Source organism: Triturus cristatus, chromosome 2_1 (genome assembly GCF_964204655.1).
Source record: "Triturus cristatus chromosome 2_1, aTriCri1.1, whole genome shotgun sequence".
Taxonomy (NCBI): Eukaryota; Metazoa; Chordata; class Amphibia; order Caudata; family Salamandridae; genus Triturus; species Triturus cristatus.
In genome coordinates this window covers 717,857,842-717,869,935 of record NC_140581.1, presented here as the reverse complement: position 1 = coordinate 717,869,935, position 12,094 = coordinate 717,857,842, and the positions used below count along the sequence as shown (strand labels likewise).

Below are 12,094 nucleotides of genomic sequence, written 5' to 3'. Positions count from 1 at the left end.
CAGAGAGGAGATCAAGAAATCAAGAGACATTCCAGAGGGAGGAGAGCATGAGATAAACCTGGGAAGGGACAGCAAGACAGACCCAGGGAAGAACAAAAGGAGGCAGCACCATGCCAGGGGAACTGGAGACAGTCAGCCCCCTTGTGAGGAGAGCCAAAAAAAGCCCCTGGGCAAGGTGAGCCAGGGGCAGTCCCCAGGCAAGGCAAGTCAAGTCAGATGCAGCCCCTAGGCAAGGTAAGTCAGAGGCAGTCCCCAGGTAAGGGGAGCCGGAGGCAGTCCCCAGGCAAGGGGAGCCGGAGGCAGCCCCCAGGCAAAGTGAGCCAGAGGCAGCCCCCAGGCAAAGTGAGCCAGAGGCAGCCCCCAGGCAAAGTGAGCCAGAGGCAGCTCCCAGGCAATGTGAGCCAGAGGCAGCCCCCAGGCAAGGTGAGCCAGAGGCAGCCCGCAGGCAAGGTGAGCCAGAGGCAGCCCCCAGGCAAGGTGAGCCAGAGGCAGCCCCCAGGCAAGGTGAGCCAGAGGCAGCCCCCAGGCAAGGTGAGCCAGAGGCAGCCCCCAGGCAAGGTGAGCCAGAGGCAGCCTGCAGGCAAGGTGAGCCAGAGGCAGCCCCCAGGCAAGGTGAGCCAGAGGCAGCCCCCAGGCAAGGTGAGCCAGAGGCAGCCCCCAGGCAAGGTGAGCCAGAGGCAGCCCCCAGGCAAGGTGAGCCAGAGGCAGCCCCCAGGCAAGGTGAGCCAGAGGCAGCCCCCAGGCAAGGTGAGCCAGAGGCAGCCCCCAGGCAAGGTGAGCCAGAGGCAGCCCCCAGGCAAGGTGAGCCAGAGGCAGCCCCCAGGCGAGCACAACCAAAGGTAGCATGTGGGCAAGAATAACCAGAGGCATTCAGTGAGCACAGATAGCCAGACGCAGCTTGTGGGCAAGTGTAGCCAGACACAGCCTGTGGGCAAACACGGCCAGAGGCAGCCCATGGGCAAGGATAGCCAGAGGCTGCCCATGGGCAAGGATAGCCAGAGGCAGCCCATGGGCAAGGATAGCCAGAGGGAGCCCATGGGCAAGGATAGCCAGAGGCAACCCATGAGTGAGGAGAGCTAGAGGTCGTCTATAACCGAGAAGAGAGAGAGGCCTTCCATTGGCAAGGAGAGCTAGAGGCCATCCATGGGCGAGGAGAGCTAGAGAACATCCATGGGCGAGGAGAGCTAGAGACAGCCCATGGGCAAGAAAAGTAAGTCAGAACCGTGTCAAAGAGAGCTAGAAGCAGCCCCTCCCCATCCCAAGCAAAGTGAGCAGGAGGAAGCTACAGGGTAGGAAAGCTGGAGGACGCCACAGAAGGAGGAGAGATGAAGGAAGTAACAGGGGGAGGAGCGCCTGAGTCAGCCACAGAGAGGGGGGCACAATACATCCACAGGGGGAGGAACCTCAAGAGGCCATCCCATGGACTGGAGACACTGCCAGTCACCAGTGTGATGGAAACAGAGGAGAGCAAAAATAGGGTGACAGTGGGAGGTATCCAAGAGTGCAAGAATGGAACACAAAGTGATACAAGAGGGGGAGATGGCCATGAGAAACAGGATGGGGGGTGTAAAGTGGAGGGCAGCCTAGAGACGTTTGAATGGAAGCACAGCTTTGTGAAAGTGAAGGAGATACAGACCTGAGAGATATGGGGGTGGACTGTCTGAAAGAAGAGAGAAAAGGCCTATGGATGTGAGAATGGGAGACTGCACAAAATGATGTAGAAGACAGCATAGAACAATGAGAGTGGGTAACCACCATATGGAAATAAAAGCTCAAGACCATCCAGGGGGATTCATCTGGGATACTTCTGAATTTGAACATATTTGATTATTAAACATTGATACATAACTGTAGGAAGTTAGGATCCTTCTAGCATGCTTACCCTCACTTTTTACCTGGTGTCAGTGTGGTTTTGGACTAGTCTGACTGGTCTCATGCTATTCAGGACCCCAATCACTGTGCTTCCTCCCTACATTTGACAAGGTAAGTACTTTGGTCCCTCCATAATTGGCTACTGGTGTACCCCTATCAGTCCCTAGTATATGGTACTAAGGTACCCAGTGCATAAGTACACCAAGGGTCTCCAAGGGGCTGCAGTATTTATTGTGACACGCCTGAGAGACCCCTCAAACTGTGACTACAGGCCTGCAATTTCAGCCTGTGTAAGCTGGTGCTAACTCCATTTACGACAGATATACTTTTTTGTATCTGAAGTCGCTACACTTAAAACCTCTAAGTCACCCCTAAGGCAGGTCTTTCAATCCTGGAGGCAGGGTGCTGGGTCATAAGTTTGTGGGTGCACCTGCATGAGCAGGGCACCCCTACAAACCCAGGAGTCGATTCATCAGGGTTTGTTAAGTGCGGTCAGATACATAATCACCAATGTTAGAAATCAGATCTCTGGTTGGCTAAGGTTTGCGCCAATGTCAGGCAGAGACAACCACTCTAGTCAGGGCAAGGGAGTTACACGTCAAAGATAACCCCTGCTCACCCCCTTGGTAGCTTGGCACGAGCAGTCAGGCTTATCCCGGAGGCCATGTGTAAAGCATTTGCACACGCCCACAGCAACAACATCCCTGGCACACCACAAAAGGAACTCCACACAAGGTTATATCAAAAATAGCCTTTGTATTCTCATAACACATTAGAATAGTACTCACATAATGTACATGGTGCCACCTGGCACTAGGTCATATTTACAAGGGATTATTTACACCTGACAGGGCCCACTGGACCACTGTCAGAACCATCACAAAGCGAACTTAGTAAAAGTAAGACATATCTCAAAAGTACAACCAGTAATCACTGGTAAGCACTGTACTCAGCATCAGCCTGTAACATAAACCACATTATGCACGGTATCTCATTAGGCGCCAAACGCATTGTACGCCCATAATCTCAACAATCTAATATCTTAGACCCTAACCTCCTATGCATCACTCACATTAGGGGTATACTCACAGTAGGAAATAATCTCACTGGCATAAACACATTACGCACCTAATCTCATCCTATCCAATATTTTCCGATATTTTCCTAGGTGATTTCAACTTACACTGGAACGATCCCAATGATCCACATGTCATCGCCATCAAAGACCTCCTGGCAGATCAAGCCCTGACCCATGCCTGCTCACTACCAACTCACTCAAAAGGGGCCACCCTTGACTGGATCATCTCCAAAGAATCCACTATCAAGCTTATCTCTATTGACCCTTGCGACTGGTCTGACCATCATGCCATCACCTTCCATCTACCTGGCACCCACAAATCTAAAGCACCGCAACCGGCAATTCCTAAATGCTGGATTAGAGACACAAAGAACTTGGACCGAAGTGAATTTGAGGCCCGACGCAAATCCGACCTCCTCCCCCTTCGCATATCACATCAGTCAGTGGCCTCAATGATCACTGATCTGCGACAATCTCAAACATCCTTGATGATCTAGCCCCACTAAAACTGAAAAGAACCCAAATCAAAGACAGAAACCCCTGGTTCACGGGATCCCTTAATAATGAGAGGAGTGCCCTCCAGCAAGCTGAAAGATCCTGGAGGCAGCATCCCTCTACCGCACATCTAAAACTTCTCCGCCAGGTCAGAAATGTCTACAACAGGAACATACTCAAATCAAAAAAAGACTTCTTCAGAACTGAACTAGAGAAAGCCAAGAACAGACCCCACAAACTCTTCGAACTGGTCAAACACCAATCTAATAAACTGGCCAAAACATCAAAAGAAACCCCCAAGTCTCTTTTATCCTCAGAGGAATTCTCCTCTTTCTTCGCTGACAAAATCTTGGCCCTTGGAAACGAACTCAGCGCCATCACACACCCTCAACCCCTTCCTGACCCACCTCCTCCCACCACGACACACCCACAGGCTCCACCCAAAAATCATGCTCAGTGGACTGTCTTCAAAGACTAGGACGAAGACTCCATCTCTAAAATCCTTTCTACCTTAAACCCGAACAACCATCTCAATGACCCGCTCCCTGCCAACTGCCTAGCTGCCATTGCCCAATCCATTATTCCCAGCTGGACTACAATAATCAAAGCCTCCCTCCAGCAGGGAACAATGCCTGACTCTCTTAAAGCCAGCCAAGTCCTCCCAATTTTGAGAAAGCTGTCGCTGGATCCAGCCTCCCCCGACAACTTCAGACCCATCTCCAACATCCCCCTCTTAGCCAAAGTACTGGAGAAGTGTGTGCAACAGCAGCTAAGTCACCACATCAACAACTTCCACCTGCTTGATGACTTCCAATCCGTATTTAGACCAGGGCACAGCACCGAAACCACCATGCTCCACATCGTGGATGATGCCCTCCAAGCCAAAACTTGTCTCCTAATCCTCCTGGACCTATCCTCGGCCTTCGACACAGTCAACCATGAAAAACTACTCGATCGCCTCAAACTCAGGATGGGATTGGATGGCACTGTTCTAGATTGGTTTAGGTCCTTCCTCCACAACCGGTCACAGAGATTCCCAACCATTGGCAACCTTTCATCACCGGTCGCGATTGGAGTCCCTCAAGGATCAACCCTATCCCCCACCATTTTCAACCTCTACCTAGAACTGCTTACCGAAGTATTACGCGCAGCTAATATCTCCTATCACATGTACGCTGATGACACCCAGATCTACATCAAAACCTCTTCTCTCGAAGAGATTCTCTCACTGAACAAAGCCCTGAAAAACTCACCGTCCAATGGCTCGCATCCAATCAAATTAAACTCAATGCAAAGAAAACAGAATTTCTCCTGATCTCCCCTCCCAATACCAACCTCGAGATTCAATCATGGATTAAGGCTATCACATCCTTAAATTGCCCGCCAACCATTGTGAACTCGGTGAAATCCCTGGGAATTACCCTTGACACCAACCTGAAGATGCGGGACCATATCAATCGATGGCCAAAACAGCCAGATTCCACCTGAGCTACCTTAGGAAATTGAAACCCGTCCTCGAAGCTCCCGACCTAAAAATGGCAGTCCAAGCACTCATCATCTCTAGACCGGAATACAGCTGCTCAACGCTGTCTGGTTTACCCAAGATCTCCCTGGCACCTCTTAAAGCCTGCCTCAATGCAGCCGCAAGATGACTTACCGGCTCAAGGAAATACGATCATATTTCCCCACACCTGAGAGCTCTGAACTGGCTGACCCTGGAGACAAGAATACAGCTCAAACTAGCATGCATCACGCACAAAGCTTTATACTCTAACTCTCCTGCATATCTGACACAGACACTTGTGATCTCTGGAGGAACCAGAGTCTCCCAATCTGCCAGAGACCTCTTGCTCCAACCTGCATGCTTCTGAAAAAACCCAAAACTTACAATCGGGCCTTCTCAGGGGTTGCTCCAAGAATATGGAACGCTCTCCCACCCGACATCAGAAGAATCCCCTCACTAATTTGCTTCAAAAAGGATGCCAAAACCTTCCTTAAGGGCAAATTTCTCGGCTAAATATTGCCTCATCCACCACCGTAGCCCGACCTAGGGCCGTCCACTACCTCCCTCCGGACTACCTTGTCACCCCATCAGAAACCTGGGGCCTGGCTTGAACAATTGTAAACGTATTCTGTAAATATGGTATCTCGCTTTGAGTAACTCGTTATGTAAATTGTAAATACGTGCTCTTCTTTCCCTTTTGTATCCGGCACCCCTCCCTTTACTACTCGAGCTGTTACTGGTTTGATTCCAAGTCTGTCTGTATTTTGCTTTGCTCTCCTGTAAAGCGCTCTGATACCCTAACGGGTCAAGTTCACGCTCTATAAAACACACAAAATAAAAATAAATAAATATAGTGGCCATCCATAACTACGCGATGGCTAACTATATAGTGGCTGTGCTAAACCTGGGCATGTTTGGTATGAAACAAGTTGGAATCATACCCCAACACCATTATTAGTGTTGGAGGTATGATTCCATGCAATGGGGGGCTCCTCCAGGAAGCCCACAGTACTCTCTGTAACAGCATTTCAGGGCCTGCTAGCAAGCTAGTGCTGCTGCCGACCACAAACAAGATTCTGCCCTCCTGCTGCTGAGCTGACCGCAAGCAGAGGAAGGTATAACAATAGGTTTCCTGTCATAGGGAGGTGTGACCACCTCCCAGACAGGACTTAGTGTATAGTGCTGGGATGGGTGCAATTGCCAGTGCCACCAGACTCTTTGCAGTGCCACCAGACTCTTTGCATATTCCAGTTAGAACCAGTTCTGGAAGCCCTTGGCTCCCACTCTGGCGCGGAGCTGGACGAAGGACATGGGAGTATACTCCCCTCTGTCTATCCAGCCCCTCCTCTGGGAAGGACCCCCGATTCCTAACCCCTTTCTTAGTGTATAAAAGGGCTTTCTTGTGGGTGGGTCCTCAGATTCGTCATAGGACAAGATTCGAACCACGTCACTCTTCGACCGCCTGGACACTTGGACTTTGCCTTGAACCGAGACTGCTTCAAGGCAGACTCCTGCTGCTCCTGGTCTCTCTGTTCTGCAAGTCTTCTTCATCTTCTGTGTTTGTGCTTCTTCCAGGTTCTTCAACTGACCTGTGGGTATCAAGGACACCCGATGTAATCTCCCTTGAGTGAAGGAGTCACTCCCCTGCATCTGCAGGCACTGCAACAAAGCTGACCGGTCTGCTGCTCCTGACATCCCACGAACTTCGAAAGGCTCAGCAACACAGGTGGTGGTTCCTCGAGGCCTCACCTGTCCTCTCTGCAAATTTGTGGCCAGTATCCCTCGTCGGAACCAGCTTGGACCAAACCCCTGTGCACCGCTCTGCACTCCAGAGATCTTCAGGCTACAAGAAGCTACAGCATCTCTTCCTGCCACGATCACCGTCCTCACCACACCTTCTGCACCGTGGGCCTGCAACTTTGGTGAGCTGCTTGAGGTCCTCTTGCGACTCTTGTGCCTTTGGCCTGTGGGTCCTCTTGAGGGTCTTCTCTTGTTTCGTTGGGCTCCCCTGTGGGCTTGGAGCCTGCTCTGACTCTCCTACACTTGGTGAGTCCCTTGGACCTTGCTGGTCCCAACGTTTCTCCATCATTGTTTTCCACGCCTGTTGCAGCTGCCAAGGCTTGTTGGTGCTCCCGCCGGACACCGACCCCCTGGTTCTCGACTTGCAACATGGGACAGCTCATGCACAGCTCCTGGTCTTCCTCAGCGTCACTTGGTCCTTACAGTTGCGGGGACATGGTCACCATCATCACTCCTGTATCTCCCGTCATCAGTGGGCATTGCTCTTCGGTGCCTCCTGGTCACCTCAGAGTGGCATAGATTCTGTCCTCTCTGCTTGCAGGCTCTTCTCTTCAAGAATACACCCTTGGATCCCACCAGACTCTTGCACAGTATTCGCCAGCGGCATCTTTACTGAAGAGCTCCATTGTGGGCTACGACGGTTTCCGACGTCACTTCACACTTATGCACCCGGCTCCCCTGGTGGAGATATCCTGGTTCCTGGGGTATCAACGGGTGGGGTGACTCTCCATCCTTCTGTTCCATGGGGTTTCTTCAGGATCCACTGGGTCCTTCTTCAAAACTGCAACCACGACTTTCCCGTTGACTTCTATTGAGTACGCCGCTGTTTCCACTCTGTACACAGCCTTTGTGGGGTTCCTGGGTACTTCCCTTCCGAGTCTCATGTTCCAAGTCCCGACTTCAGTTGCAGTTCGCATTCCATTTTTTTAGTATATGGTTTGGTCTCCCACGGAGGCCACTGTGTATTGTGCTTAATTACTTCTTACAATTGAAGTATTGTCGTGTATTTGTGTTGATATCTCTGGGCAGGATATATACCAATATGCTAGTGAGTGTTGTGTGATAGATGGACATCTCTTTATGAATACACTGTGTGGTTCTTTTTTGTTGAACCTACACTACATGATTAGATCTGGTGAAACAAGCTGCTTAACACTCCTTCTAGATAAGCCTGAATGCCACTCGTCACAGCTACCACTTAGAGAGCTTTCTAAGGTTGTCTAAGACCACCAAAATGACCATAGGGGTTGTATGGATTAGTGCAAGGTGCTTCACTTAAATAAGTGTGCACCATATACTAAGCCAGCCTTTTACAATAACTGTATAACATTTTGTATTTCTTTATAAGGGATAATATAATTAGATTTTTGAAAGCACAACTTCAAAAGTTCTTACTTGAAAGGAGTGTTTGAGGTTTCTAGCAGAGCTTTGTGGCGAAGGATAGCAGGACCTGCAGATACTGCCTCTTCTGAGCTAGGCACAGATATAAAATCCTGAGGTGGCCCACCAAACATCTCAAGTCGGCGAAGAAGCACTTGCTCCCAACGCTGAACTGTTTTCAAAACTGCATGGCAAAGCGGCGACCCAACAGGAAGATCTGAAAAACAAAGCAACCCACACATGACATTGTGCACTTTTCAAGTGCCAATGGGCTGAAAGATTAAACATGTTACATGAACGGGTTCTTGTTTGCGATTTATTTAGGTTATTTAAAAAGTGCGATGATACTGCAATGCCAAGGTTCAGGCGACAGGATAATTAACCAAGAGGTCAAGAGAAGAGTGGTTTCTAAATGCCACAAGGCTTCCAAAAACTGGACTGCATTGTAACTTACCTGCAGTACAAATGTTATACTATAGAGAAAAATACTTCAAAATGAAATCTAGGCTTTCTTTTGATTCAAATCCCTAATTCAGAGTAATTAAATGTTTATGCATTAAATTTTTTCGTAGGTATGATAGTATTGCCGTCAACTGAGAGTTTTGAAACCACTTCTTTTTAAAATATCCAAACAAGTAATATTTAATCAGTAAACATGGATTATTTTATTCAATTGTTCAAGATTTCATTATAAATCAATGTCCTGTAAATTAATTTAGCTGATGACGTTTGTTATCCTGATGCTAAAACTAGCAAGGATCACAATAACTCTATTGCTACAAGTCAACATACTTTAAAGTTTCATTTCCTCCTACACATAAAACTGTATTCAAATGCCTAACTTACAAAGACCTCAGATTTGGGTCAATCAAAAAGGAAAGTCACCCTTTTTAGGTTTCACCTGCACAGCACTTAACCTGTGCTTGTGAAATCTATTGTATTAAATATATCTTAAAAGGGACTTTAATTTCGCCTTCACTTCTTATTGGTCCTTGTGCTCCGCACTTTATTTGTTCTTCTTTCTATTGGTTGTAGGCTTCCATTTGTTGTTCTTCCTGTGTTTCTCTTATCAGTTTCCCATCGGCAAAGTGCTGTGTTAGTCCGCTTTGGAGGAGCTAGTTTTAAGTGTCTCAAGCAGCAATCGCAACACTAGGAATTAAAAACAAGAGCTATACGCTTGCTTTAAATTTACAGTGCTGCCAGACAGCCATGGGTTCAGCGCGCTGTAATTATCGAGTGGAGATCCTCCAAGTGCCTTTTATTCATTGTCCGGACGAAACAGGCACTACCTAATGCCCCTGGGGCACAAGCAGGCATCCACTTCCTCATCTTCCTGTGTTGACCTAACGCACAGTGTTTTCAATTTTAACCCCTTTGGTGCATGAGTCGGCCAATGGCCGACAGACGCACTACCTCCCAGGTGTGGCGCACGTCCATTGGATTTCTTTATCCCCGGGGGAGACGCAGAAGCCTTTCTGCATCTCTTCCTGTCCCCACTCCAGCCCATCTGTGACGTCAGTGCGTCACAACTCCTGCTCACTAGTCCACCCGCTGTGGGGGCAATTTTTTTATTTTTAAGGATGTGTGGTTTCTCTGGGAGCCGCAATTGGTCCCCAGGAAAACCACACCTATTAAAAAAAAGATCTACTCAAAGAGAGAGAGAGAGAGAGAGAGAGAGAGAAAGAGCGAGAGAAATCTCACTCTCTCTCTCTTTCTTTGTGTAGTGTGTCTATATATATATATATATCACAGAAAAAAACCATAGGTTTCACGCATGTTATAGTTAGCTGGACATTTTACTGATAAAAAACCAATGAAATTCCCCCAATATAGTTAGTGCAGGCAACTATAACTCACGCGACCGCAATCCTCTGCTGATGCTAATACTGTATTTAGACACTTATTTGCCCATGTCTTCTTCCATTAAATTTTAGCTATACATATATTACAAATATTTTTTTTTTCATAAAGACACATATGTCATCAGCAGAGGATTGCGGTCGCGTGAGTTATAGTTGCCTGCACTAACTGTAACGGGGGAATTTCATTGGTTTTTTATCAGTAAAATGTCCAGCTAACTATAACATGTGTGAAACCTATGGTTTTTTCAGTGAATTTGCAAGGTTTTTTAAATGCTAATTCCTAACTATAACGTGTGTGAAACCTATGGTTTTTTCAGTGAATTTGTACGGTTTTTTAAATGCTAAGTTACTTTACGCCATTCGTGGCGTGCGCGCCCACTTTACGCAGTTCGTTCCGGGCGCGCACGGTGGGCACGCGGTGCGCTACGCGCACCGCGTGCCCACGTTATGCTGGATGGGCCATGTACGCACGATGCGCTTCGCGCACCGTGCGCACATGGAGGACATATTATGCGCTTCGTTGTGAAAGGTAATCTTTTATATGTTTAGTATAAAAATAAGCCATGCGCAAATGGTGCAGGTCCGGCACCATTTGCACACGGGGTGGGGATAGTGTGGATAATTTTTTTTTTTTAAATAATTTTTACCGTACCGTAAGCGTAATCGGCGATTTTTCAAAAAAAAAAAAAATTTGAATTTTTGGCCTTGGGTGTTCTTTGGGGACATCTTCATCAAGGCTAGGTGGTTAGGAGCGGACTACACAGCCCCTTTACATGTTTTTTGCCTTTGTTTTTGCTCCCCCACTCAGAGTGCGAGAGAGAAAATGGCGACCGCCGCTTCCTGGTTTCGACCGATTCGAATGTTTACTTAGATCTAACAGCCAATCAGAATCGCGCTCGCGCACGGCACCGTACGCGTACGGTAAGCTTACCGTAAGCGCACGGTAAGCGCACCGTAAGCTGCCACAGATATATATATTGATTTAAATGCTATTTTCTCAGGATCTACTGAACAGATTTACACCAAACCTACAAAAGGCACTTCCTTGACCCGAGGACTACCTCTCTGCCAAATTTCAAGTAACTCTGTTCAGCCGTTCGGGCTGTAGCTGTGTCTAAAGGTCCTATGGAAAAATGCATGGGAAAAACGCGTTTTGGGACCCCCCTTTTTTCTCAGCCCCCGCTTGACGAATCCCCCCGAGACTTTCAGGGTAGGAGCGGAGCGTAGCGCCCCACCTATTTTGAAAATTTCGCGAGGATTCGTCGACCGGCGCCAAAGTTATTCCAAATAGAATGTTGCGGATTTCCTATGGAAACAGGGTCCTAACTATAACTATCTACTGGCGACCGCCAGTAGATAATATATATATATATATATATATATATATATATATATATGCGCGCTCAGTCCCAGTCACATCAAGAACTCGGGAAAGCACTCACGGGACACTTCTGCAGTTCTTAGGTCGTTTATTGCATAGCGAGCATGGAAAACATGACGCGTTTCGGCTATGCCTTAGTCTGATGTTTTACAAATTTCGCGCCAAAGAAGCAGCATATTTCAATGAAACGTTACGTGGATCACATGATATTACTATTCATAGACATCATAGAAGGACAAACACATTGAAAGAATCACTGTTGGTAATTCATCGCCATTTTGGAATGTGAAAACAATAAGATAATATTGCTTATTTCGCCGTGTATCGGCTTTCAGAGTCAATTCCAAATTAAAAGTAAAGTTAAAAACTTCACACATATCGCCCTATATGGGCATGTGGTGTCCCTCAAAGACAACAAAAATAAAGCCGTGTATCGGCAAACCAATGTCACATGATAAATGATAAATATCAAAGCAACACAAGGGTCATATAAATCACTTGACACGTTAGATAACAATAAGTATGTTGCAATAACATCCTATCACTTGTCTTTCGTCCGACATTCAAGTAAAATTTAAGAAAATCACGCCATGTATTGGCTAAGACCTCAACATTGTTGCTGACATTGAAAAGTATGATGATCCACATTTATAATAACATCATTTAAAAAAAGATTTTTTTCACAAAATGTCCAAAAGCTAACGTGCATAGCCAATCCCACG

At 47.4% G+C, this 12,094-nt stretch overlaps 1 protein-coding gene across 2 annotated transcripts in view; it reads right to left on the bottom strand.

Moving 5' to 3' along the window:
- Positions 1-12,094, bottom strand: part of DMXL1 (Dmx like 1) — a 1,781,042-nt gene that overhangs the window by 306,170 nt on the left and 1,462,778 nt on the right. For both annotated transcript variants that reach the window (XM_085632653.1, XM_085632652.1), the window contains one exon: positions 8,145-8,346. In XM_085632653.1, coding sequence (XP_085488779.1) covers positions 8,145-8,346 — 202 coding nt within the window. The remainder of the gene's footprint in view (positions 1-8,144; positions 8,347-12,094) is intronic.